The sequence below is a fragment of the Gossypium hirsutum genome, chromosome A09 (genome assembly GCF_007990345.1).
Source record: "Gossypium hirsutum isolate 1008001.06 chromosome A09, Gossypium_hirsutum_v2.1, whole genome shotgun sequence".
Classification (NCBI taxonomy): Eukaryota; Viridiplantae; Streptophyta; class Magnoliopsida; order Malvales; family Malvaceae; genus Gossypium; species Gossypium hirsutum.
Window position 1 is genome coordinate 38,800,146 of NC_053432.1, and position 26,360 is coordinate 38,826,505.

At 35.8% G+C, this 26,360-nt stretch overlaps 2 protein-coding genes across 22 annotated transcripts; one reads left to right on the forward strand and one right to left on the reverse strand.

Moving 5' to 3' along the window:
• Positions 1-478: 478 nt before the first annotated feature.
• LOC107888746 (cleavage and polyadenylation specificity factor subunit 1) lies at positions 479-19,593 on the reverse strand. 2 transcript variants are annotated; one of them, XM_016812936.2, is made up of 26 exons: positions 19,060-19,593; positions 18,343-18,489; positions 18,024-18,177; positions 17,280-17,415; positions 16,722-16,867; positions 16,008-16,103; positions 15,809-15,861; positions 14,908-15,039; positions 13,998-14,049; positions 13,772-13,891; positions 13,156-13,290; positions 12,535-12,663; positions 7,606-7,683; positions 7,268-7,408; positions 6,803-6,897; positions 6,055-6,251; positions 5,090-5,877; positions 4,527-4,607; positions 4,369-4,434; positions 4,201-4,278; positions 3,410-3,640; positions 2,866-2,997; positions 2,580-2,756; positions 2,161-2,346; positions 1,377-1,759; positions 479-945 (listed from the first exon to the last, which is right to left on the reverse strand). In XM_016812936.2, the coding sequence occupies exons 1-26, from the start codon at positions 19,380-19,382 to the stop codon at positions 831-833; spliced, it is 4,371 nt and encodes a 1,456-aa protein (XP_016668425.2). In that variant the 5' UTR covers positions 19,383-19,593; the 3' UTR covers positions 479-830. The 2 variants fall into 2 exon arrangements, with proteins under 2 accessions (XP_016668425.2, XP_040933631.1); XM_041077697.1 differs by having other exon boundaries at positions 18,343-18,448; positions 19,060-19,568.
• A 1,510-nt stretch (positions 19,594-21,103) lies between these two features.
• Positions 21,104-25,165, forward strand: LOC107889942 (uncharacterized). 20 transcript variants are annotated; one of them, XR_005901754.1, is made up of 7 exons: positions 21,107-21,150; positions 21,248-21,311; positions 21,457-21,645; positions 21,944-22,016; positions 22,462-22,560; positions 22,659-22,723; positions 23,091-23,437. XR_005901754.1 is itself a non-coding variant. In XM_041077698.1 (3 exons), the coding sequence occupies exon 3, from the start codon at positions 24,221-24,223 to the stop codon at positions 25,004-25,006; it is 786 nt and encodes a 261-aa protein (XP_040933632.1). In that variant the 5' UTR covers positions 21,108-21,150; positions 21,457-21,645; positions 21,944-24,220; the 3' UTR covers positions 25,007-25,165. The 20 variants fall into 20 exon arrangements, 1 of the variants encoding a protein (XP_040933632.1); XR_005901758.1 differs by adding an exon at positions 22,913-22,992 and having other exon boundaries at positions 21,944-22,795; XR_005901759.1 differs by adding an exon at positions 22,913-22,992 and having other exon boundaries at positions 21,944-22,723.
• The last annotated feature ends 1,195 nt before the right edge of the window (positions 25,166-26,360 follow it).

The following is a 26,360-nucleotide window of genomic DNA, read 5'->3' on the forward strand; positions in this document are numbered from 1 at the left end:
GTGGCTTAAATTTAATTTATGAACGTACATACTAATAATGAGAAGATTGAAGTGGAAGTGCCAGGTTAGTTCATCTTACAGCCGGTATTGATTCTACTGGACAAAGGTAGGGTACAAGTTGGGTGCATGCTCATTATAAAACTGGGGACCGAGGTGGGGCTGTTGGATTATAATTGGGTTTTGACTTAAAACATCTAAATGAAAAAAACGATGTTTTACCCTATACATACACTTCTTTTTCAAAACTTCATCATAAATTGGTAGGCTGTCCATTCAGTATTTTACCCTTTTTTTTTCTGTCTTCATAATAACATTTACCTACATTCATAATTGTTGTTGTAACATAACTCTATTATGTCAAACAATAATAAGCCATTGCTGGAGCCACAGTTCGAAAATAAATTCAGATAGCTGATGACGTTCTACCAAACATGATTGAACAACTGGGCACAAGCAAAGTGCAAATTCACCTGGAATGTTAAAAGAAAACAGGTGCAGACATTCATTTAATCAGCTACACAAGTTCAAAAGCAATCAGCAGTTTACAGCCGCAGTGGCTTCTAACAAAAGATTACAGAAATTTACTGCGCTGCTATTATAGTCCTGTTTACTAGCTCCAAGATACAAGATTCTACACCATACAGATAAAACACAATCCACTATACGACATTTGTTTTCCTTTCTCAATATCATATGAACTAAAGACACCAAACCTGATCTGAATAAGCTTTTAAATGCTGTCACTCATCCTACAACAGGTATGCTCCTCATGAATTGTTCCATACAAATCAAATATTTTCCATAACCTACCTGCCTTGATATCTGCTGCTTTACAAGAAGCTTGTTCCCAAAGTAAGATCATTTAAATTAGACAAAATTTGGGAACGGGTTGTTCCAATCTGATGAGCAATTTCAAGTTGTTCCTCCAATGGAAGCATTTCATAACTGCAAAACAATTTCAAAATGTGCAGCCGTCATGATACTATACGGTTCCCATTGATCACATACACTAAATGACCTATTGATTTAAATAATTCTAGCCAACGGTATTATCAGCATTTCTCACCTCACAAATTTGCATGGGATATTAGTTTAAACAAAGAAAGCAAATGATATATTTTCACGAGGAAATTTTTCTCTTGGGCTTTAGTGGAGTAATACATTCTAATACATGGTCAGGCATGCCCACCAAAAACTTGAAAATGCAAATGTTATGCTTGGAGAAGAAGGAAAGTCATAATGTCATTAATTCTTATGTAACCATGAACCACGAGCAGTACAACATTGGGTAGAACTAAAAGAAATGCAAGTTCTGGCACTCAATTTGATATTATAAGATGAAAATTCTTTCAGAGACAAAAAAAGATGTTACTTACTGGCAAAGCAGTTCACAATCAACTATGCTATCAGGCCCAGGCCTATGAGCCTTTCCATTTGAACGAAAATGGCGAAAAGATCTTGGGTTTAAACCAGCTACATGTGGAACAGCATCAACAAGCTTTTTCTGTAAAGACTGCAACCTACGAAATGTAAGTTCATCAAGAGGAGCTATACAGCCAATGCTGCCATCCAGAGTACCAAATAACAAAGCAAATCGATTGGTTTTATCAGAGCCAGCAGTGGCACTAGTTCGACCAGAAGTAGAAAGCATCTGGAGCCGCAAGAACTTAGTTACATGGGCACCAACATGGAATTCAGCCCTTGAAAGAAGCTTCTGTCCCCTCCAACTTTCAGACATCTTTGGTGCATAATAAAATACCTGAATGGCAGACAGTAGCATCAAAATTGTCAAAATTGATAACAAACAATCAAACTAAATGAGAAATGAACATAGTTCAACAAATAGTTCAAACGGTGTAGATCCTAATGGCAAATGATGAAGCAAACTTCAGCTGGATGAATTAAGGCCTTTAGTGAAAGAAATAGAAGGGCAGTGTCTACAAGATGCCTATGAATGTTAAATTGTTAATAGCCGAGTATTCAAAATAACCACTTTCTTCTCAAGTTGTATCATCCATGATTTCTTTGTGTCCCTAGCTACGCCTATGTCTGGGGAATGGTACAGTAAAATTTCATGATACCAAATACATGTTATAAATGGAAAAAACACCATATACACAAATTTAAATACAAAATGGCAGAAAAGATGGATGCGATAACCTGAATATTCTTTTGATCATCAGAAACCATAAGACTTAAGGTACTTCCATCAATCAAAAATTCTGTTGCAAAACAATCAAGGGAGCCAAAATCCTTGGCCAATAGGCTAAGTTGAGCACCCTGTTCCCTCCAACTAAGGAAATATATGCTCTTGTGAACATCACCAAGTAGAATGAAATTCTTGACCTGCAGTTCATTGTAGGTATTTACCAAAAAATTCATTAAAATAATAAATAAATAAAATGCAAAAGGGCCACTAAGAACTATTTGCAGTCAACAGAGAGTTCAAAACATCATCTATAGAAGGTAAAATAAAATAGATCACATCATATCAGATGGAATAAAATAAAGTCAGACTGGTATTCAAGACCCTAGACCTAGAGCATGTCATTAAGATTGTCAAGGTAAGTAACACTTACAATATTTAAGCTCACAACATATAATGGTGGAGCATCATAAAATGCAATGCCATTCAACTCACTACCAGTCCAAATATGTAGAATAATTTTAGGACCAGAAGCTATCAAGAGATGACCTTGAAGGGAGGCTAAAGCAGATATAGCACCTTTTAGTTCCTTTGAATAGACCTCTGAAACCTATAAAATATAAAAATCAATTCATAAGTTGAAATCAGATATGAAGCAAATATAGAATAGATTTGGATTAAACATTTTGGACATGAACAATTAGAGAATCAGAAAATACCAGATTCTGATTATTATCAGTGCTCCTTCCAATAGAAAACAAAAGCACACGTCCTCGTGCTGCAACATCCTCTCCTTGAACGTAAGCAGTCCCAATAGCCAAAAGGGTTTCATTCTCTTTTGTGGTGGTATTCTGCAATAAAGCACTGTCTAAATACAGCTTTTTCCCCTAAACAGAAAAAAGAATGCCCATCCCCAGAAAGACATGACTATAACATAAATGATCCAATTCGAAAGTATCCAGGCCAGATTCCATCAAATATATTAATTACCATTCAACCCAATACTTACAGAGTTGCCCCCTCACATTTTGTAAAGATTAAATTAAGCTATGAAATGTGACCCAATACTTACAGAGTTGTCCCCTCATATTTTGTAAAGATTAAATTAAGCTATGAAGTGTGATACATCAAGCATGATCTCTATAAAAGACTAACACAAAGACATGCATTCTATCATCCTTCAAATCAGCCCTCTTCCAGAACCATGAAAGCACATAAGCCAAGACTAAAACAACCAGAACAACAAAAGAAAAAAGAACTTACAAACAAAGTGACCACTCTCACAGTTAGAGCATTTTCAGAACTCTGCATTGGAATAGTTGCCTTAGTTTCCCAAGGACCGCCAGATTTTTCAGGTTCCAAAATCCGAACCTCAAACTCCTCCACAGTATAAGTTCGGTGCAATTCATCAGAACTTAAATTAAGATTGTCCATCTGATGGCCAGCTTCTTGATCAACCAATGATGATAGCACTTGATTAACTGGCTTATGAACCTGCAATTATAGTGATCAGTACAGAACTTTGGGAAACAGTCCCAACCCCCTCCACCCTCCTAGATCCACCATACTTCTTGTAACTTACGCATAGGAATAAGGCAGCAACTTCATAGCAAAACTTGAATTATGTATGCAGTGGATGAGGCTATGCAAATTCTTCCCAACTAAAATTCCATTGAATGCAAGTATATCCTCTGATAAAATGCTTAATTATTGTAGCTACTTTAAGAAGAAATTGAGAAACCAACAGCTACCAATCTTCTAAAATGTTAATAAATCTAAACAATTCAGCAGGAATTAACTACAAACCAGCAGCCTAGCATTAACAACATGCATGCCTGTTTGCAGAATTCAATAGCAGAAAGTTTGTGAGAATGAATTGTTCTCAATATTTGAAGTTCATTTTCAAACCATTAGAAGCCAGAAAAGACAGCCAGCATGGGTCCCCAGCCATATGTAGGCTACATTACCTTGTAAAGGTTTATATAGCAACAGGCATTGTAGATATTAATATCATACCAAAAATAAATAGTAGAGAAAAGAAAGAATATGCTTACAGGAACTGAAACTATAAGTGGGTACAGATTCCTCTCAGCAAAGTAAGTAACTTGATGTGGAGTGCCCCTCAGTGGAATCTAACTCAGAGAGGAAGTTTCTATTAAGTACACGGACAAAAAAATAAATTATGTGAATAATTTCTACCGGTAAGATAGGTTAGAAATCACCTTTTGCACAGGCCAATAGTTGTCATAGTTCGATGTAGATGGCATTTGGCAGATCTTCAGAATACCCTAGGATTAAAGATACCAAAAAGAATTTTCTGTTTTAGCCATTATGCAAAAGTTTATTGTTTAAAAATATAAAGGCTGAAGTAAAATCTAACCTGTGATGTAACATATATGAACCCATGATTACAGTTTACATTATGAAGAACAGTGAAAGCTACAATAGATCCATCACATATCTGAAAAACAAAGAAACGATATGAGAAGAGCACACACATCCTTACATAATATGATGAAACAATTAAAGATGTAATTCTGTCAAAAGTTGACAGTATTCAATTAAAGATTTCATTCATTATTTATAGGCACCTACATAAAATATCTAGCAGAATCCTTCCTAAACTGGGCAAAATTTAAATGGCATTGAGACTTTATCCATAAAAACTAAATTTGAGAAAGAAGATTTAAGTCAATATAGCAAATGAGAAAAACATAGATTCTCAAATAGGCCGAGAGTTTCTAACTATAATGTTACAATGGTGCAGTAGACAAGAAGAAAATAATTATCATGTATACTCGGTCCAAATTTTATCAGTTATTTTATCAATTTGCAACTATTAAAATCACATTAAAGTTTGTGCAAAAATTTATAGAAAACTGTATCTAACTTTAGACCATTAAATTATTTATATCCTATTGCAGGAGAAACTTGATTTCAGACCTGTGGATGAATGCGAAGGCGTTGCCTAAACACCATAAACCAAGCTGGTCTTAACCCAGAGAGGAAAAACCCTTGATAACCACTAATGTTCTTAAAAATTGTAATCCTTTGGGATAATGTTCCATTTGATGTCTCCTCCCTTGTGTATGCATCCAAGGAAACACGAATAAATCTCAAATTCCTAAGCCTAGAAGCATTGACATTGCTCAAGCCAACAGAATTTTGTGCAGAAGCTGAACCTTCAACTTTTGAAGCATTATCTGGACCTTCAAACAGGTAAGCATGATAGCAAAGAATTGTTCCATCTGTTAATATACCAAAAATAAATGGGCGACTGTGATTTCCAGACCACCTCTGCATGGCCAACTCAACAACCTTCAAGTTGTGTACATTTTCCTTCCTGCTTTGTCCAGCCAATTCTTCAGAACTTTTGTTAATAGGTTTCTCAGAATCTTCAGAAGATTCCTCTGAATAGGCATCAACAAGGTGGGCTCTTCCAGATGCGAATTTTTCAACAGAGAAAACAGAATTGAAATTAGGCACATCAAATATTTCAAGAGCACCATTCTCATAGCAAATGACACAATATATATCCCCTTGATCATGTGGCCCTCCGTCAGCACTGTCAATGGACTCCCCAATGCCAGTGGAAAGCCATGCATCACTACTTGCTTTGCGGAGCCATGGCTCTGGACCTTTATCATGATACAATGAACAAGCAGATACCCTTTTCTTTGAGCCTTCAAAGGCAGCTGGACTGTTTATAGAAACAGTGCACATGGCAGGATCTGTAATTCAAAGTTAAACATAAAAACATTAAGAAATCCAGTAACAGAAGCAACAGGATGCCACATTGCTGCATGGTTTTGTAATACAGTAAAGACAAGTTATGAAGGTTCATGGAAAGTAAAGAGAGATGCAAGTTAACAAACACATGCATAAATATCATCTACGACAAACCATACCTCCAATAAGGAGCAAAATGTTTCCATCAGTCATTCTTAGCAACACATACGGATCCGCAATAGAAACAGACATAACCGTAGAATTATCAGAACCAGAGCTAGTTTCAGAGTTTGCCAATGGAATACTCAGTTCTTGAGTCATAAAAGAACCATCCAGAATTCGAGCACCACGTTCAAAAACCTGGATAACTCGACGCCTAGAAGAACATGATGAGAGAAGTATTTAGAATTTTGTATGTGAATGTAAGCACCTCTAAACATGAGAGTGCCAACAAATCCTGATCTTCAAAGTAACACATCCACAAGTCATACAAGCCCAATGATATTTAACTTGTAAATACTATAGTTAGAAGCATGGTATCTAATATTACATGGCTAAATGGACATCGAAAGCAAAAAAGAAACGAAATTTTCTAAGACAGGTTTCAAACTTGTCAAGCAAGAAAACTCTTCAAGTTATTCTAAGCAAGATATTGTTGAATAACAACAATGTCATTTCACCTGAGATTCGTAAAAACTCCCAAGAGTTTAGGTTCAAGTGAAAAAATAATTAGGATCAATAAACTGTATAGTGAGTATGCAAACCAGCTAAATGAAACTGTGGCATTGAAATGATAAAAGCAGACAGCGTTTACTGGTATAAATAAAAATAGAACACCAGAAAGGAAACTGTTCTTCTTGAAAATCTAACCACAAACCAAGACAAAATATTTTCACGAAAATATATAGAGCATGTTAGTGTTGTCACCTTCCAAACAAATTTCCTGCAGCAATTGTTCTACCTTGAACATAATAGTCTACACTTTCAGTCACTTCTGTCAAAAGATCAGCAGTTTCAAGAACCTGATCACCATAGTGAGTTAAGCAGTGGTCAACATAGAAAGTCAAATGTACAATTTGAAAGTTAGTAGTAGCCATTCTCTCCCTTTTTGTTAAGCAAAAACAGCAATTTCAAACATTGAGATTTGAAAGACATCTTTTATCTGAACCCATCTCTTTAAGCTTCTTACAAAATGTTACTTTATTAGCAAAACTAAAGTGAACCTGATAAAGAATTAAAGTGATAAATCATTTCTTATTCTCAGGTGTTCTGATGCTAATAAAAGAAATTGGAATAGACAGATAATTAATACATTATCTGTCATAGAGAAAGCAAGCAAAGAGAAAAGGCAATAAAACAAAAGGTCTTCTAAGGTTAGGCATGAGATTATACCATAGTTCGTGCCTCCAGACTTATAATCAAATATGCATGATATTCATCATCATCGTCAGCTAGTTTAGAAGAATCAGCATTGTGATCGCGAGTGCTCTTGTGGTAAACAGTCCAAATTCCTTTACAACCAGTTAGTTCAACCTGCAGATGCAAAAGTGTGCATGTAATGATGCATGCATAGAGTTTCACAGATGATGGTTCTAGCACTAAGAAGTGATGTTTACAACTGAAAATGCAATAGATTAACAGTAGCAACCAGAAAATGGTTTACATGGATTATATCAACATTTAAAAATTTTAACAGGTGAAATTCAGTCAAAGCTGGAGTAGGAATGAACCTCAGTAATCATTTCTGGACGAATCGACTGCCGAAGAACGCAGAGGGCACCATTCTTTCCATGGCCAGAACAGCATACCTGAAAGATTAGCCAAGAACAGACTTCAGGCACAACATAACTGCAAATCATTTGGAGGAAAAAATGCAAACAGAGGATAAGAAAATGAAATAACTGCTAAAATCCCTTCCTAAAAATCCCTCCGGTTTAGTCCTCCTCCCATGGGTGACGTCAATGAAACTCTGTCTGAAACTGAGACTTCACAAATAACTCAGAATGTCAATCAGGGAATCACTCAAGGTGAACTTAATTCCTCCCTTATAATCACCAATCATCGGCTAGATGGGAAAAACTTCTTGCAATGGTCTCAATCGGTCCTTATGGTGATTCGTGGTCGCGGCAAATTAGGATACATCAATGGAGAAATTCCACGACCAACCACAGCTGACCCGACCTATGCCACTTGGGAACTCAACAACTCGACTGTAATGGCTTGGCTAATTAATTAGATGGAAGACCATATAAGCCGCACCTATCTCTTTTTCAAATCTGCAAAAGACATGTGGGATGCAATCAAAGAAAACTACTCGGATCTTGGAAACGCCTCCCAAGTATTTGAGATCAAGCTTAAGTTAAAGGATATCCGACAAGGGACACTCGAAGTAACTCACTACTACAACAATCTGAAAACTTTGTGGCAGGAACTGGATATGTACTATGAGGCAGATTGGGGTGAAGGCTTGGAACACACCAAGTTTGACTCATCTCAACAATGAACGTCTTGATGAGTTTCTAGCAAGACGAAACCGTGAGTTAGATGAGGTCCGTGGCCGAATTCTGGGCAGATCACTTCTCCCAACCGTCGATGAAGCATTTGCAGAAGTTAGAAGAGAAGAAAAGCGCCGTCTTGTCATGATGGGAGACTCAAAGGAACCTAAACATGTGACAACTCTTGGCAACCGGTCTACTGAGACCTCTGCCCTCATCTCCAGAGGTCCACAGCCACAAAAACCACGTGCTGGAAATGATTCTGGATCAATTAGGCCATGGTGTAACCATTGCAACCGTGTTGGTCATACAAAGGAAAAGTGCTTCAAACTCCATGGCTATCCTGAAAAAAAACAGAAGGATAATAAGACTGCCCTGTTATCCTCCACTGCTGCAGATGATGTTCTCGATGTTCGCCTAACCAAAACCCAACTTGAGACTCTCCATAAAATACTTGGTACTTCCACTGCTCATGGATCTCTAGCCACCCAAGGTACTGCCCTCAATATTGCCTTTGAATCTAATAATCAATCCTCTTGGATACTCGATTCGGGTGCCTCCGATCACATGACAGTTAACTCCACATTGTTTCACACCTACACCCCTTGTCATGACAAGTCCCGAATCCGCATAGCTGATGGTTCTTACTCACCTATGGCTGGAGTAGGAGAAGTACAAATAACAGAGAATTTTTCTCTCGATAAAGTCCTACATGTCCCAAACTTGTCCTGTAATTTACTTTCAATCAGTAAACTTACTAAGGATGAAAAACTTCTTGCTAAATTTTCTGCAATTGGTTGTGTGATACAGGAACAAAAATCGGGGAGGATCATTGGCACTGCTAAAGTTGATGATGGACTATATGTTTGGAATAAAGACAGCACACAAGGAGGATTGGCTCTATCCACTTCAAAAGAGGACATGATTATGTTATAGCACCGTAGGTTAGGGCATCCAAACTTTTTGTATTTGAAGAAACATCTTCCGCTGTTATTTCGAAATAAAAGTATTAATTCCTTGAATTGTGAAATTTGCCAATTATCCAAACATACCCGTGTGCCATACCCATTAAAACCATATATCCAGTCCCAACCATTTTCATTAATCCACAGTGACCTATGGAGAGCCAACCGAGTGAAAAAAATTACAGGGGCTAGGTGGTTTATAACATTCATTGATGATCACACTAGGGTATGTTGGGTCTATCTCCTCAAAGAAAAATCTAAAACACCCAAAGTATTCCAAAATTTTCACGCAATGGTTCGAACCCAGTTCAACTCTACCATACACTCTCCACACTGACAATGGGAGAGAATACTTTAACTCTGTCCTAAGCCCATACCTTTCTAACCAAGGCATCATACACCAAAGCTCTTGTCCTGCCACTCCTCAACAAAACGGGATCTCCAAGAGAAAAAATCGACATCTCCTTGCTGTGGCTCGAGCCATAATGTTCACCATGAATGTTCCAAAATACTTTTGGGGAGAGGCTATCCTCACTGCCTGCTATCTCGTAAACCGAATGCCATCAAAGGTCTTCAATTTCCAAAGACCTCTAAATACCCTTCTAAAGTCCTTTCCTCTATTCCGTGCTCCTAATCTTCCAACCAAAATATTCAGTTGCAAAGTTTTTTTCCATAACCATCAACCAAATCAATCCAAACTTGATCCTCGAGCCCACACCAGCATCTTCATTGGATATTCCCCCACACAAAAAGGCTATAAGTGTTACCAACCTTGCGCCGAATGTTTGTCTCTCGGGATGTTACCTTCTTTGAAAATGAACCATACTTTGCAGCATCTCATCTTCAGAGGGAGACTTCCAATGAAGATGAGACCTTTAATACTCTCCTCATTATACATCACGATCCTACAACTACTATCACAAACAAGCCTAACAACCAAGGTGCTATGGTAATCCCAGATTTAGAGACTATTTCCCCTGTGCAGCAAGAAATTAGCCCGATCCTTCCCAATAACAATACCACCACCGAAGTACAACAGCCCCCTGATCAAGGAAAACAGCAAAAACAGGTTCCCGAAAGACAGGTTTACTCTCGACGAAATTGTTCTCCTAAAACTGATACAACAGTTCCAATTGCATCCCCAACCGAGGACTGTTCTGAAACAGAAGTCTCACCTCCGTCACCATCCATCTATCTTCCAATTGCAGTTCAAAAGGGCACAAGGAGCTGCACTCAACACCCTATCTCTCGGTTTGTATCCTATGGAAATTTATCTAAGTCTTACAAAGCTTTTGTGACTAATGTTAATTCTGTAAAAACTCCAAAAAATATAGAAGAGGCTCTTGAATCAGCTGAGTGGAGACAAGCTGTGATGGAAGAAATGAAAGCCCTCAAAAACAATGAAACATGGGAAGTCTCGGATCTACCAAAGGGAAAAAAACAGTAGGATGCAAATGGATCTTCACTACGAAATTTAAACCCGATGGCCATATTGACCGATACAAGGCTCGACTTATGGCTAAAGGCTTCACTCAAACTTATGGTCTTGACTATGACGAGACGTTTGCACCGGTTGCCAAGCTAAACACCATTCGAGTCCTCCTATCTCTTGCTGCCAACCTTGATTGGCACTTGACTCAATTGGATGTAAAAAATGCTTTCCTCAACAGAGAATTAAGTGAGGAAGTGTACATGGATTTCCCACCCGGGTTTGAAGAAAGCAAGGGCCAAGTGTGTAAGTTGAAAAATGGGCTGAAACAATCTCCACAGGCGTGGTTCAGCCGATTTGCAAAAGCTATGACCAGCAGAAATTACATTCAAGGGCAGGCAACCACACCATGTTCTACAAGCACTCAGAAAAGGGAAAATGCTGCATCCTCATCGTTTATGTGGACGATATAATATTAACAGGAGATGACTCAAGTGAAATTGTGAGGTTGAAAGAATTCCTTGGTACAAAGTTCGAGCTTAAAGACTTGGGGAATCTTAAATACTTTCTTGGTATAGAGGTAGCAAGGTCCCAAACAGGTATTTCCATCTCCCAAAGGAAATATGTTCTTGATCTACTGTCAGAAGTTGGTTTGATGGGCTGCAAACCAGCCCAAACTCCTATGGAATTTAACCTTAAATTGGGAACTGATGAGGATGGAGAAGAAATCGATAGGGGGAGATATCAACGACTAGTACGAAGACTCATCTACCTGTCTCACACCCGTCCAGACATAGCCTTCAGTGTAAGTGTTATCAGTCAGTACATGCATGCCCCGAGGGAGAAGCACCTGGAAGCTGCATATAGAATATTAAGGTATCTGAAAGGGACTCCTGGTAAAGGCCTGCATTTCAAGAAAACTGCCAACTAGAAAGTGAAAGTCTACACTGATACAGACTGGGCAGGTTTTGTTAACGATATACGCTCTACAAGTGGCTATTGTAGTTATGTTTGGGGTAACCTCGTGACGTGGAGAAGCAAAAAACAGTCTGTTGTAGCACGCAGCAATGCAGAGGCAGAGTATCGAGCACTATCTCATGGTATATGCGAAGGAGTTTGGATACAAAGACTTATGAGGGAACTAAAAGTGCCTTACACCAGGCCTATGAAGATGTACTGTGACAACCAGGCAGCTGTCAGCATAGCACATAATCCTGTGCATCACGATCGCACCAAACATGTGGAAATAGATTGCCACTTTATAAAAGAAAAAATATACTCAGGAGAAGTGTGCATCACCTAGCTACCTACTAGACAACAAGTTGCAAACGTATTAACTAAAAGTTTGAACAGAAACATGTTTGAAGAACTTATTGGCAAGCTGGGTTTGAAAAACATCTACACTCCAGCTTGAGGAGGAGTGTTGGAATTCCTAAGATTAAGGACAGAAAACTTACCTTATTACTAGGACTTTCCTTGTAAATAGAAACTAATCTTAGTCACTGATTCTTAGGAAGTTACTATTTTTTAGGATTGTTTTCCTTGTTTGTGTTAATTCCTCTCTTTATAGGTGTAAACTAATTAGCAAAATGAATAACAATCTTTTTCTAAGTCTCTTCAATAGCCAATACATAAATAGGCAAATTTTAGGTAGCCACACCTTCATAAAAGCGGTGCCAAATTCAAATCAGAACCCCAAACCCAAACCCCCATCCATATGCATTAGTCAAAACTGAGTAGATAATAAGTGTCTAACTCGCTAAAACTAACCAGTTCATAGTTACTTTGTTTGGCTATTCCCGTTGCATTTGCATCAGCATTAACCCTCAAGCCATATGAGAAGTCCTTCAAAGGGCCAACATTTATTAACGAGTCCCTCACTGCAAACAAGAAAGCTTTCTGCACACATGGAGAAAGAGAAACATAATAGGGTGTAAAAGTTGAGAAATAATAACCATATCCATTACAATAATGAGCCATGCAGAATATAATACATGAAATAAATGCAAATGATAACAGAAACATTCTTCTCTTGATGCTAATTGCAGTACAAATTTTACCTAGTAAGACACCATTAGTACAAATAATTTCCCAAACCTACTAAACAAAGAAATTGCAGAACTACAACTTTAACGCAGCAACTGTCAAAATTAGAAATCGTGAAAAGCACAGGAGCTGGTTCCAAAGGAATGAAGCAATTGTCCAGTTTATTTTAACTGCAAAACTACAAATCAGCCTAAGCTTTTTATTACTAGTTGATTATTTGGTTGCAAATCCCAAAAGAGTTTGATTTCCTTTGATTTCCGTCCCCCTTATTTTAAGAATTTCTTCCTAAGATGAAGCTTAAAAGCATCAACAAACGGCCCTGTATTAATTATAGAGGTACACCACCTGTGCTGATTCACTGTTATTTGGGGTTGAACCATACAAGGAAAGCTCTTCACTGCCGACTGCATCTTGCAAAGCATCAGAGGATGACCTTCGCAATCGCTTGGCCAAAGGCACATCACCTTCAATATCTCCAACCTAGAAGAATAGAGAACCAGAAAGAAATCTTTATGGCATTGCAACAGAAAACAATTTAATGAAGAGCAATTTTAGAATGAACTATGAAACTATGCCGAAATGACGCCAAGATATTCCTGGAATGTGAGATAACAGCCCTTCAGTGTGGGATTATCAACCAACTAATAGTGTCTAAAAGGTCAAGTGTGCATAGAAGATACTGAAAACAGCATGGGTATGTTGCACAATCCAGAAACAACACTACCTCAAAATTATTTAATTTAGTTTATAAATTACTGAATGATGCCATGATATTCCTGGAATATGAGATAACAGCCCTTCAGTGTTGGAATATCAACAAACTAATAGTGCCTAAAAAGTCAAGTGTGAATAGAAGATATTGAAAATAGCTTGGATGTTGCATAATCCAAAAACAATTATACCTCAAAATAATTTAATTTTAGCATACAAATTACAGAATAGAAGCTGATAACAAACACACCTCTTCCTTCAAGCCAGATGGCAAGGTTGATGCTCCCAATCCACTGCTGAATTGCACAAGTAAACTATCTCCTAATCGACTACCCAAAAAGACCAATGAATTCCCAATAGTTGTAATGTCCTAAATGAATTAAAGCAAAATTCCCAACATAACTAGTCAATGACAGGAAAAAAATGGAAATAAATATATTTCGGCATGAGCATGAAAATTTTAGCGATAAACTAACCGAAGTAAGTACTGAAGCCTTAGACTTGGAGAGGTCAAGTCTCTGCACAACCCTTCAAAGGAGAAAAGAAACAATTAAAAAACAAGATCTGTAGCAGCTTCACTAATTTCATGACTACAAAGTAAAAAAAAAAAAAAAACCTAAGCAAATCGAACTATGATGCTTGGACTCTCCATTTTTCTTGGGGTACCCATGTCTGACACATGGATATTGGGACATGACCCCCAAGGATCTTCCAAATACATGGAAAACCTTGGAAAAGTCTGACAATACCCATGTCGTATACATACACGTATCCAATAGTCACACCGAGTCTGAGTATACAACAAAGAATAACCTCAAGCACTCTTCAAGAATCATATGTTTTCTTAGCTTAATTGGTCAATGGCTTAGTAGAGAAAAATTATATTACTTATTAAACAAAACTAATTTTAATTTGTTAGTTTATTTATAAACTAATGATGTAAAGTAATGAAGGAATTTGAGTCATGAATAAAGATTTCAAAGAGGAAAACCCATCTTCTAGAACAAAATATAACAAATTAATAAAACTTAAGAAAGCAACTGTATCATATATCTGATATCAATAAGGGCGTGCTTGCAGCAGAACTTCTGCCTCAACCTAACTCTTCTGAATAATAGGACCTCATTACTGCCACTTATATGCAAATTTTATTTCCTATTTCAAGCAAAAGATCATAACATTTTGACTATCAGCCAACAGAATCCAATACTCGTTAAAATTATTCCCTTACCATCACCTTGATGAAGATTGCTATGCAATATCATTACTGTCTACCAATTCAATTATTTATGCCATCAGAACAAAAAAAGACTTGAGTTCTAGTTCTGCAGCTTAAAGGAAACCAACATAAAAGAGAAAAATGACAACCAAATGAAGAACACTTACCTCCCATCATAAACAAGGGTCAGCAATAGTAGTTCTCCAGTCTTTGCTGAAAGCAAAGCTACATCATTAAGTAACCAAGTTGCATTAGCAGCATCAAGTTCTACGTTGAAACTTGATCTTGGAAGTTCTTGACTAAAATAAAAAACAAAACACAATCAGTGTGAGAGGATAGGACTTCAGAGAAAAAAAAGGGGGGGGGGAATCGAAAGCAAAATTTCAGAAGACTGGTTAACAAATATTAGATGCTTAACACATTTAACCATTATCTCAAAAGCCACTTTAACAAAATAGACCACCGTGAAAAAGAAAAAGTGAGATACCAATCAATTAATGTGAAGATCAGTTGTTACTGTCAAAACCAACAGGCAACTTCTGAAACGCACAAATGATTCAAACAGCTATTCAAGATTGATCAGATAAGCATATATAACACAGTGCCGACCATTTTCACACAGGAATGAAGAATGCCCTACGGCACTAATTTGTAATCCACCACCTTTCGCACAGAAATAAGTGATACTGACAAGATACCAGAACAAGCTATCATCCTTTGACAATAATGACTCCACACACACACTACCACTTTCACATTGTTGTAAAAGCATATTGAAAGTTGCAACAGTTGAGGTTGACAATAGAGATGTCAAGATTAAATTCCAAGAATTCTTCAATTATGGTTTTTATTTCATGTAAGGCTTAGAACTTATTCAAGTTATGATCACATTTAAGCTCTTAATTAAGAAAGATTCTTTTGGGACTACATGCAGGGCCTGAATTAGAATGGAGATCCCATTTTCTTCAATTAGATTTTCGTCAAGCTGTAGGTGCAGGTATGTAGCAGGATCAGGTCAATAAACACTTGTGTATGTGTGTGTCAGAGGGAGAGAGAGAGAGAGATGACCTGTTATCAACAGAAGCAGCATAACTGTTCAAAGCAAGTGCGCATGATGCTGACTGCAGAAACAGACTTGCAAGTTATGGGATTCTTAAGGATAAACTAGAAAAAGTAGATGATACACATCACTAAATCAAAATTTAAACAGAAAGCAATCTTACAAAAAAATGCTAGACCAGCTCATGCCTAGACAATGGAAGTCTACCTGACTATGATAATGAATCATATTTGCACTAAGCACAAGAACGCCTCCAATTGGTGATGGAACAGCAAGTAGCTTATAAGCATCATGAGGAAGATTCTGAAATAAAGACATTCCAATAAGGTTGGCTTTTGGAAGGACTACCCACAAACCTCCAGCTCATCAAAAAATACAATGTTTCTGAATTTTACACTTAATTTGCTAGAAAATATTAGCATAGAAAAGCTGAAATAATGCTTTTGTAGTATTCATTGGTAATTTTTAATAGATCATGTGGTTGACACAAAAATTTTCACGTTGCAAGGAATTAAGCATCAAATCACCATTTTTCAAATAAAAGCCACAGAATAGGTAGTCAATCAAAAGCACAAACTTCTATATTCAGCACATATCCAGCAGCCACAACCTTTCATTGGAAGAGAGGAAGGAAGAAATTGAATTATCTTAGTCAAATTTCATTTCTAGCTTAGCGCATGTTGCTTTAACCCTTCATTTTTTTTTAAGTAACTGTATCTCACACTCATGTCCAACACATGGATATGGAGACATGGCCTCCTAGGATCCTCCAAATTCATGGAAAAACTTGGAAATCCCTAATTATACCGATGTAGGACACATATCCCTAACCAACACTCACACCCAAATCGAAGTAATGTATATATCAAAAGCATTTCTATTAATAGCTATAAAACATAACTAATCATGTTGAGAACATACAGCTGCTGACCATATGAGGGGATGCTGCTTCAATGTTGTGCTGATACTAAGAGCAGAAATCATACAAGTATGGTGCTTCCAAGAGACTCGTCCAGCCCAAGTAAGTTCCCTCTCATGAAGTATAACCATGACTGGCTCAATATAACCTAGATTATTTTTTAAATATAAGAAAATATTGAAGAGTAGCTCAAATAAATTTAGAAAAAGAAAGAAAAAGCAACAGTGTCAACGTCTAAATGGATATCAGCCGTAATTAACATGATTCAAAAGTTTTTCAACTGTGACATTATGAGTAATAAAATGAAGTCTAGCAAGTTTTCCAAGTAATTCAATTTCAAGTAGCCAAAATAAGAGTGACAGTCTAATAAAGACCCCAAAGTCATTAAATTTAACTAGAATCTAACAAGGAGAAAGAGGTTCACATAACCAGCTAAAAAATTCGAGACTGCTAGAAGATTTTCTACAAATTGAAACCAAATATAGGTACACTAACTTGCTAAAGAGCAAATACTTCCAATAAAATCTTAAAATCAATAAGAGATAGTTGCTCAACCTTACCATGCACAAATATGAAGTCTTTTATGTGCTTCATATCCAAATCTCGCAAATTAATAATGTAAGATGATTCAACACGGGCAGAAACTGTGGCTCCAGATCCAAAAGCATCATCCTCACCAACAAATCCAGAACCAGCCTGAAAAATAAAGTTTCCATATCAAAAATAGAAGAAAACTGCTGAGGCCTTCTTAAGAATGCTTATGACCTTTTAACATCAGCCACCACAAGGACCCTCCCATTTCTTGAGAACTTCAACTTTAGTATACTGGTTTTTGTGATTTTGGATGTATAAATAAGTGTGAGATTTCCAACAATTAACCTTTGTTCAGAATTTACCAAGAACATGAATCTTTTAACAAGAACCTTTTTTTTTCAAAAAATGAAATACTAGATTTCCAACAATTCAAATGTTATTCTTCTTCTGTATTATGGAAATAGTTCTTAGCTAAAGCATTAGAAGGAGAACTAATACTCCTCGTCCACAGAAATAGGAGTTTAAATATATGCAACTTCAAGAATATTGGGTAAGTAGGAATTACTATTCTCAAGCAGCTGTCAAACAAACAGCAGAACTTTTGTAGTCTAACTGAAAAATACACACCTAGAAAACATAGGTAACAATTACAGTGAGACACACTACCATTTTCTCCCTACAGGCCTATGCATGAAAAGGTTTTTCATAGTGCCATTAGATATAGAGAAGTGAACTATGAAATAGTCAAAAGAACAGGAAGCAAAAGAGACCTGAGCAGCTTTAAGTATTATCATTTGCAAACCATAAACAAGAACACCGCTACATCTGCCTTGAGGATCAGCCTTTACCAAAGGGCCTCTTGCAAATGATTCTCTCCCTCTTTTCAAATGAAACCACTCTGGGCCCTCAAAACAGTGCATTGAGCTGGAAAAGAAATCACCATCAATGAGTAAGTGTCAGGCTTCAAAAATTGGGGAACAGGCTATATATTGGACAAATAGCTCTACCATAAGAATCAAAACTAGGAGGACAACAAAGAATCCACAAATCAGAATGGTATGAATAACATTTTCCATGATATATCCTTACCTTGTTTGAAGACTATGGGTTGAATCATCAAACTCCAGGACCGCAATTTTGGCATCTTGAAATGTTAAGATAATTGAATCTCTTCTCCTAGAGACATCACCACCTCCTATTGATAGAACCGCCATAGATTCAACATTACCATGCAATCTGCGGTAGAATTTTTTAACACCCAAAAAAAACATAAAAACATCCCAAAGAGAAGTCCAGAAAGTCAGAAAGCACACAAGACCTTACAAACAACACAAGGGAAGAAGGGAAAATTTTTCAGGCTGCATTTTGGTTGGCATTTTCATCACTTGATATAACCAACACAAAAGTAAAACCATGTTGATTCAAAATGAATACCATATGACTAACAAGTAACACCAATACAAATATAACGGTTCCATATAGAAGTAAAACCATATGCGTTTTTACTCTCCATGAAATTCAATTTTTAATTTTCTTATTCCCGTTTATAAAAATTTGCTTTTTTTTTTTTTACATTCTAATGCGTGTTTGGCTTTTAGCTTCGGAAAGCAAAAGATATGGAAGCAAAATATGAACCAAACACCAAGAAATCCCGCTAGTTATCCAATTCATTTCCGATACTCACTGAGCAAACTGCCACATAAATTCAAAAACATAAAAAGTACTACGAAGTCAAAGTAAAGGCCAAAACTAAACATAAAGGATATGCGTGCATTTTTAAAAGGCCTTATGGTTTCGAAGCCAAACCTATAACTGCAAACGAGCTCGAGTGAAACGGCAGAGACCCCATCCATAATGCCACCGCGCTTGACTTCCGTGGAATTTCTGGCTTCTCTGGTGCCCTCTTCTTGAACCCTGACTACATAGAGTTCGAGAACATTAGCAGCAGTGACGATAAGGTTAGGAACGGGACCAATGCCGCGCCTAGAGGACCAGTCGGATTCAAGATCTTCGATGTGGTTGAGAGGAATTTGGGGCGTAAAATCGGCACGGCAGTTGGTGACGAAGCCGGAGGCGCAGTTCTCGATACCGGTGGGCCAGTGCATCATCTTGTAGGCCGCGTAGCTCATTGTGGAAGCCGAGGGGAGTTTTAGGGTTTCTGGATTTCAGAGAAAGAGCCAAGTTGGGAGGGGGGTATCTAGCCGTTTAGAAGTTTAGGCAGCAAGACTGAGAACAGAAGAGCCAAAGTTTGAGCTCCAAAGTCTTAAACCCTTCGGTTTATTTTCGGTTCAGCTTCTCATCTGGGTCTGGGTTTGGACCAAAATATAGCGAGAAATAAAAAAAACCATAACTCATAAGAAGAAAATGAAATATAATTTTATTTTTAAATTAGTTTGCCTTTGGTGTTATAGGCTCCGTTTGATTTAAGGAACCAAAGTCTTTTTCTTCTTGCTTTTTTTTCTTGAAAAACAAAAAAAATAAGAAAATGTATTTAGTTAAAGTCAAAAAATAAATCTTTAAAAATGTAAAAGAATTAACTAAACCCATTGATTAAATTTACACTAAATTAAGTTTTTATCATTAATTAAAATAATCAATTAAATTTCTCCATTAACAATTTTTGTTATTAACCATGACCGTTAAAATAAATTAACAGACTAAACAGATAATAACACGTGATAGTTTCTAGTTTAATCTAATATTTTTCCCATAAAAATAATTAAAAATTATGAAAATTGATATAAATTTATAAATATTATAAAATTATTACAAAACTAGTTTTCTTTCCCATGGGAAGCATGAATTTACTTAGTGTATAAATTAATTATAATTCTTAGAGTTATGAAAATCTATCACTATTTAAGTTTAATAATAAATTATTTAATAAATAAATTTAAATAATTTGATATATGCATATGCTAATATTGATTATAATAATAAAACAATCAATACACCTTTAATTAATAATAATGTAAATTAATACTTTTATATATAAATGTACAGATTTAATGTATTTAAATTAAAAGATATATGTAATAGATTCATACTTTTATATATAAAATATCTACACATACTACAATTTAAGTGCATATACTAATATTTATTTAAATTTAAATTTAGCTTTTTTAATAAAAATAGTAAAAATTTATGGGGTAAAATAGTGAAGAAATTGACACCATGTTTGGTTCAATGTAATGGCTATGCCATTACAACCCTATTCCGTGGGCCTACCTTAAACACCTGTTTGGTTTAATGGAATTCCCTATTACGGGTTTATTCCATTACGGGCCTATGCAGTAAAATTGTCTGATTTCTATTCTGTATCCTCACCACCGATTACTGATTCGGTGTTTAAGGGGACCATCACCACAAAAACTCTCCTCACTTTGCCCTCTCCCATTTTCTCACCTGAAACGCTCCCCACTTACTCCCTCCGTTCATTCCATCTTCCTCTCTTCTAATTTTTCTGCCCTCTTCTTTCTGCTTTCTTTTTCTTTCTCTCAATAGAGTTTTTCTTTTCCTCTCTTCCATTTTTTTTTAATCTGTAAAATTCCATCGATTGTTGGAAAGAGCAAGAGGGTTCTTAGAGGGGGAATTGAAATCTAAATCGAAAATCGAAAATGTTGAGTGTAAACCGAGTGATAAACCAGGCATGAGCTTCGATTTCAAATTGTCGATACCTCCTAAGTCATGACCCAAAGATTTCCCCTTCACCTCTTCAACATTTCGCTTCAAAATCATCTATTCGCTTCTTCGATATTTACAAGGCAATTCCTCCATCTCCCCCTTTTTAACTCTAAAATATTTGATTTTTTAAGCTATAGTTCTTTTTAACTTTTTTGGCTTATGTGTGCAGCTTGCAAGCAAGGAAAAAATCGAGAAAGAACGAGCAAGACTGTAAGTTTAAGCTTTGTTTGTTTATTGAAATTTTGTTACGTGCTCTTTTTTCCATGAAATTTAATATAAATAATTATTTTAATTTGATTTAGGGCAGTGCTAATGAATTGAATAGAGGATATTTTGATGATATTTCTGAGCTAAAACAACACGGTGGTAAGGTATTAACTGATTTGTTCTTTTATATACATATAGGCTATATCATTTGCAAATTTGTTCAAATTAGTTGAATTGCAACTGATTTTTGAGTAAAATTAATGTTACTTTCTATAAACATTTTAATTGTTAGTTTTTCTTTTCTTGCAGATTGCACTGGCAAATAAGATTCTAATTCCTGGAATTGCAGCAAGGAAGTTTCCTGCCATGGATGTTATATATTCTGATGGTAGAAAATCAAAGCTGCCAATTGTTTTTGATGCAAGTAGCGTTGATGCTAGCAAGTTGGTTGTCCCTGAAGCATCTTTAGACTGTCTATCATTTAGAGCAAACTCTCAAGTATAGTTTCTTTTTTCTATGTTTGTTTTGGATTAAATTTATGTATTTCTTAATAATGTTATAAGTCTTCTATTTTTATCATGATAAGAGAATGTTGAATAGATAGTGCATTGCTTTAAAATTGTGATAAAGAGGCATATCAGTGACTCCATGGCAATGGAGGGGTTAGCACTAAATTGCAATCATGAAAACAACAAAAACATGAGAAACAAAAGATGTTTTTGGTTGCTAACTTTTCTTTTCTCTTGTTTCTGGTTATTGTTATTGATGATGCATTTTAACTCCTTTTCCTTGTTAGGCTATGGTCGATTCTTGAAGCAAGCCTTTTTATGACGCCCTTTAGTGAGTCCAAGAGCGTGCAGCTATATGAGGTTCTATATTTTTGCTATTTAACTTTTCATTCCTTTTTGGCATATGCGGTGAATCAACGATTCTCAATTTTCTATTGCTAGAAAGAACTTATAGTTACATGCATCTGTAGTCAATAATAATAACAAACAAATAAAACAGCGAACAAGAATAGAAGATAACTATGCTAGTATGACTTATGAGTTATGACCGTCCTAGTAGAGCTTATAGCTCATCAGATCAGCCTATAATTAATATTGCAGTTGTCCTTTTATTTACTGTATTTGAATGGAAATTCTTGGCAGCTGATTTTATATAAGTTATTTGTTAAAATAATCGTGTTTGAAAATTATTATGTGTTGCTAAATGATAATATATTTGTTGTTATCAAGTATCTTTTATAGACTCTTGATTCTTATGCTTGAATCCCATTAAACGACTGCTTCTTCGATTTATGAGGAAATCTAGTTATGGAGCGAATGATGCTCTTCAGAGGCATATTGTTTATTCATTTGGTGATCATTATTACTTCAGAAAGGAACTTAAGATTCTGAACCTTCTAACTGGGTAATCAAAAGTTTCTTATATCCTAATCAATAACATAACTAATATTCATACAGTTCTGTTTTATTAGTCTGAGAAGATGCTTTTTCACTTGTTTGAAGGTAAATTTTCTAGCTTGACAAATTTGGTAGAATAAGATGGCAGGGCTTTGGTTTGGCAAAGCAAGGTGAGTTGTCATCGCTTTTTTATTGCACGAAAGTTATTCCGGAGGAAAAATTGGTAGCCTGGCATTTTTTAGGTACTGTATTATCTTAATGGGTTAATCTCTATTTTTGCATTCAAGGGATACTAGTGTCAAATGAAAATAATGATGTGATTTGTTGGAAACATGGTCCTGTTTGCTATTTTCTTTTAGATTTCTGCAACCAAGCAAAGCCTTAGGTTTTCCATTTTGGGTGAGCGAGTGGAAAAGTAAAGAAGTATCCTTATGCTAGTGTCAGTTTTATTTCAACTTCACTTTCTTGTATTCTAGTTTTGTGTCAGACTTGACTTAAGTTATATGCCTATCAATATCCCATTGATATTCCTTGCAGATACTTTTGGCTTGCCTGGAGTAGCTTAGTTCTTACACTGAAAGCCTGTTGCTCAACAGGATGAACAAGTTCACAGTTTTGAGAGACCTCAATTTTGTTGCAAAAAACCCTGGTGTTGAGTTTTTCAAAGGTACTGTTGTAGTATAATAATCTTCCTATTACTGATGATGTGTAGAGTTGAATGAATTTTGTATTATTTTCTTCAACAATTAGAATAAATTGTATTTATCTATTCGATATCGAACCGGTTGGCAAAGCTGTTGAGGGAGTATTGTTATGGAGCATTAGGATTTTATAATGTAAAGTAATTTTATAATGTAATCATTAATGCAAAACTTTCTCATTAACATCGCCTTTTCTAATTTTATAATGTAGATAAACAAATATTTTTTGTTTCTTTTAGTTGAAAAAAGAAAAATAAAAAGATGCTATTTTTCTTCTAGATGCTTCGTGACTTTTTTCTTTTATTTGTAATAAAAATTTTGTGTTTAATACAATCAATTAATTTTAGATTATAACACAGGTAAAAAGTTTTATATAAAAATTATGTAAGTAACAAATGAAACTTTAGTTGAAATTATAAAATTGAGATAAATTCAAAAGTAATGCATTCAAATAATAGTGTACTATTTTAAAATATAGTAAATTGTTATGAAATATTTATGTGGATGTCATTATCAACCCCATAAGTTATAAAACTCTTCCTATACCCCATAAGTTATGAGACTTTTCCTATACCCTATTAATATGGGAGATAAAAGGTCATGATCCTTTACATGCCCTATAATAATTAGAGAGTTACTTTTAACCCCTATATATATGGGGCTCATGTACTCATGAAATATATATAAAAAAAAAGAAGATACACTCTCTTTTACATTCTCTCTACACTCTTTCTTCTATCACATTTTAGTTTATTCTTTCTTTATTATTTCACAACACGTTATCAGCACGAGTCTCTAATACAAGAAATCAAGGCCAACAAATTTTTCCTTAAAGATTGCCGAAGGACGCTTAGGTGAAGTAAGGGTAACAAGTTGATCTATTTCATTTGCATGTGTTATTTCATTTGCATATTAACATGCTTTATTTTACATTATTGACTTGTATATTTTGTCTTATAGTTTATAATGTCAAATCGTACAAAACTCGAATTTGTGGCTTTGGACATCACTGGAAATAACTATTTATCATGGGTACTAGATGCTGAAATTCACTTAGATGCAAAGGGTCTTGGTGAGACTATTAAGGAGGGAAATGAAGAAAGTACACAAGATAAGGCCAATGCCATGATTTTCCTTCGCCATCACCTCCATGAAGGTCTAAAGGCCGAATATTTGACTGTTAAGGACCCTCAAATTCTTTGGGCCAATCTAAAGGAAAGATATGACCACCAGAAAACTGTGATTTTGCCTAAAGCTCGTTATGAATGGCTGAATTTAAGATTGCAAGACTTTAAGTCCGTTAGTGATTATAACTCGGCCATGTACAGAATCACTTCACAATTGAATTTATGTGGAGAGAAGATTACTAATGCAGAAATGTTAGAAAAAACATACTCAACTTTCCATGCAAATAATGTTGTCCTGCAGACACAATATCATGAAAAAGGCTTCCAGAAATATTCTGAATCAAGTTCTTGTCTCCTAGTGGCGGAGCAAAACAACGAGCTGCTAATGAAAAACCATGAATTACGTCTAACTGGCTCTGTTCCATTCCCTGAAGCGAATGTGAGTTTACACAATAGGCAAGAATTAAAAGAAACACACCATGCAAATAGTAGTGTGCATGGCCGTGGTCGTGGCCGAGGGAGTGGCCGCGGACATAGATATGGATATGGTCGAGGTGGTCGTTTTAAAAATTCATATTCTTACCAGAAGTGGGATCGAAAAAATGGTAACAGGAAAGAGAAATAAAAAGGTGAAAATGTGACTAATGTATGCTATCGTTGTGGAGGAAAAGGACATTGGTCTCGTGTGTGTCACACACAAAAGCATCTAGTTGATCTTTATCAGCAATCCATAAAACAGAAGGGAAAGAAAGTAGAAACCAATCTTGTGTATAAATATGGCGAAGGTGATTTTGATGATGGCAATACAACCCACTTTGAAGTGGCTGATTTTCTTTCTACCCATGAAGGAAATTATTAAGGCCACAAATTTCGATAAATAATAAAATAAACCTTTACTACTCTATGTTTCATTTAGCAACTTTAATAATGATGTTATGACCTTTACTAGTGCTATGTTTTATGTGATAATTTTGTTTTATAGACTTTTTAGTAATTTGAACTTTGAATACCTGTTTTCACCATTATGTGTGACATTTTATGGTCATTTTGTTTCTTTGAAGAACATTATCTCGCAAAGGCAATCAGTTATGAATGGTGAAAATATATGTCTAGCAGACAGTGCAACTACTCACACCATATTGAAAGACAAGAGATATTTTTCTCATTTAATAATGAAAGAAGAAAGTGTGAGCACTATATCTGGTAGTACAACTATTATAGAAGGCTCCGGAAGAGCAATTATTTTATTACGAAGGGGAACAAAAATTGAAATTATTAATGCATTATACTCCCCTAAGTCTCAAAGAAATTTATTGAGTTTTAAAGATATTCGCCAAAATGGATATCATATTGAGACTTTAAACGAAGGAAATTGTGAATTCCTTCAAATTACGAGTATTGCTCAAGGCAAAAAACAAATTATTGAGAAATTGCCTGCATTCTTTACTGGTTTGTACTATACAAAGATCAGTTCTATAGAAACACATGCTATAGTAAACTAGAAGTTAACTAATGACTTTGTTCTTTGGCATGATCTGTTAGGCCATCCCGGTTCAATAATGATGCGAAAAATAATTGAAAATTCATGTGGACATTCATTGAAGAGCCAGCAGATTCTTTAAAACATTACATGTGCTGCATGTTCACTGGGGAAATTAATAATCCGACCATCACCAGCTAAGATAAATAACAAACCACTTACTTTTCTTGAGGGAATTCAAGGGGATATATGTGGGCCTATACATCCCCCATGTGGACCATTTAGGTACTTTATGGTTTTAATCGATGCATCGAGTAGATGGTCTCATGTATCTTTGTTATCCACTCGCAACCTGGCGTTTGCAAGATTGCTTGCTCAATTGATTCGATTACGAGCCCATTTACCAGATTTTCCTATTAAGACCATCCGTCTTGATAATGCTAGTGAATTTACTTCTTAGTCTTTTAATAACTATTGCATGTCCATTGGAATAAGTGTT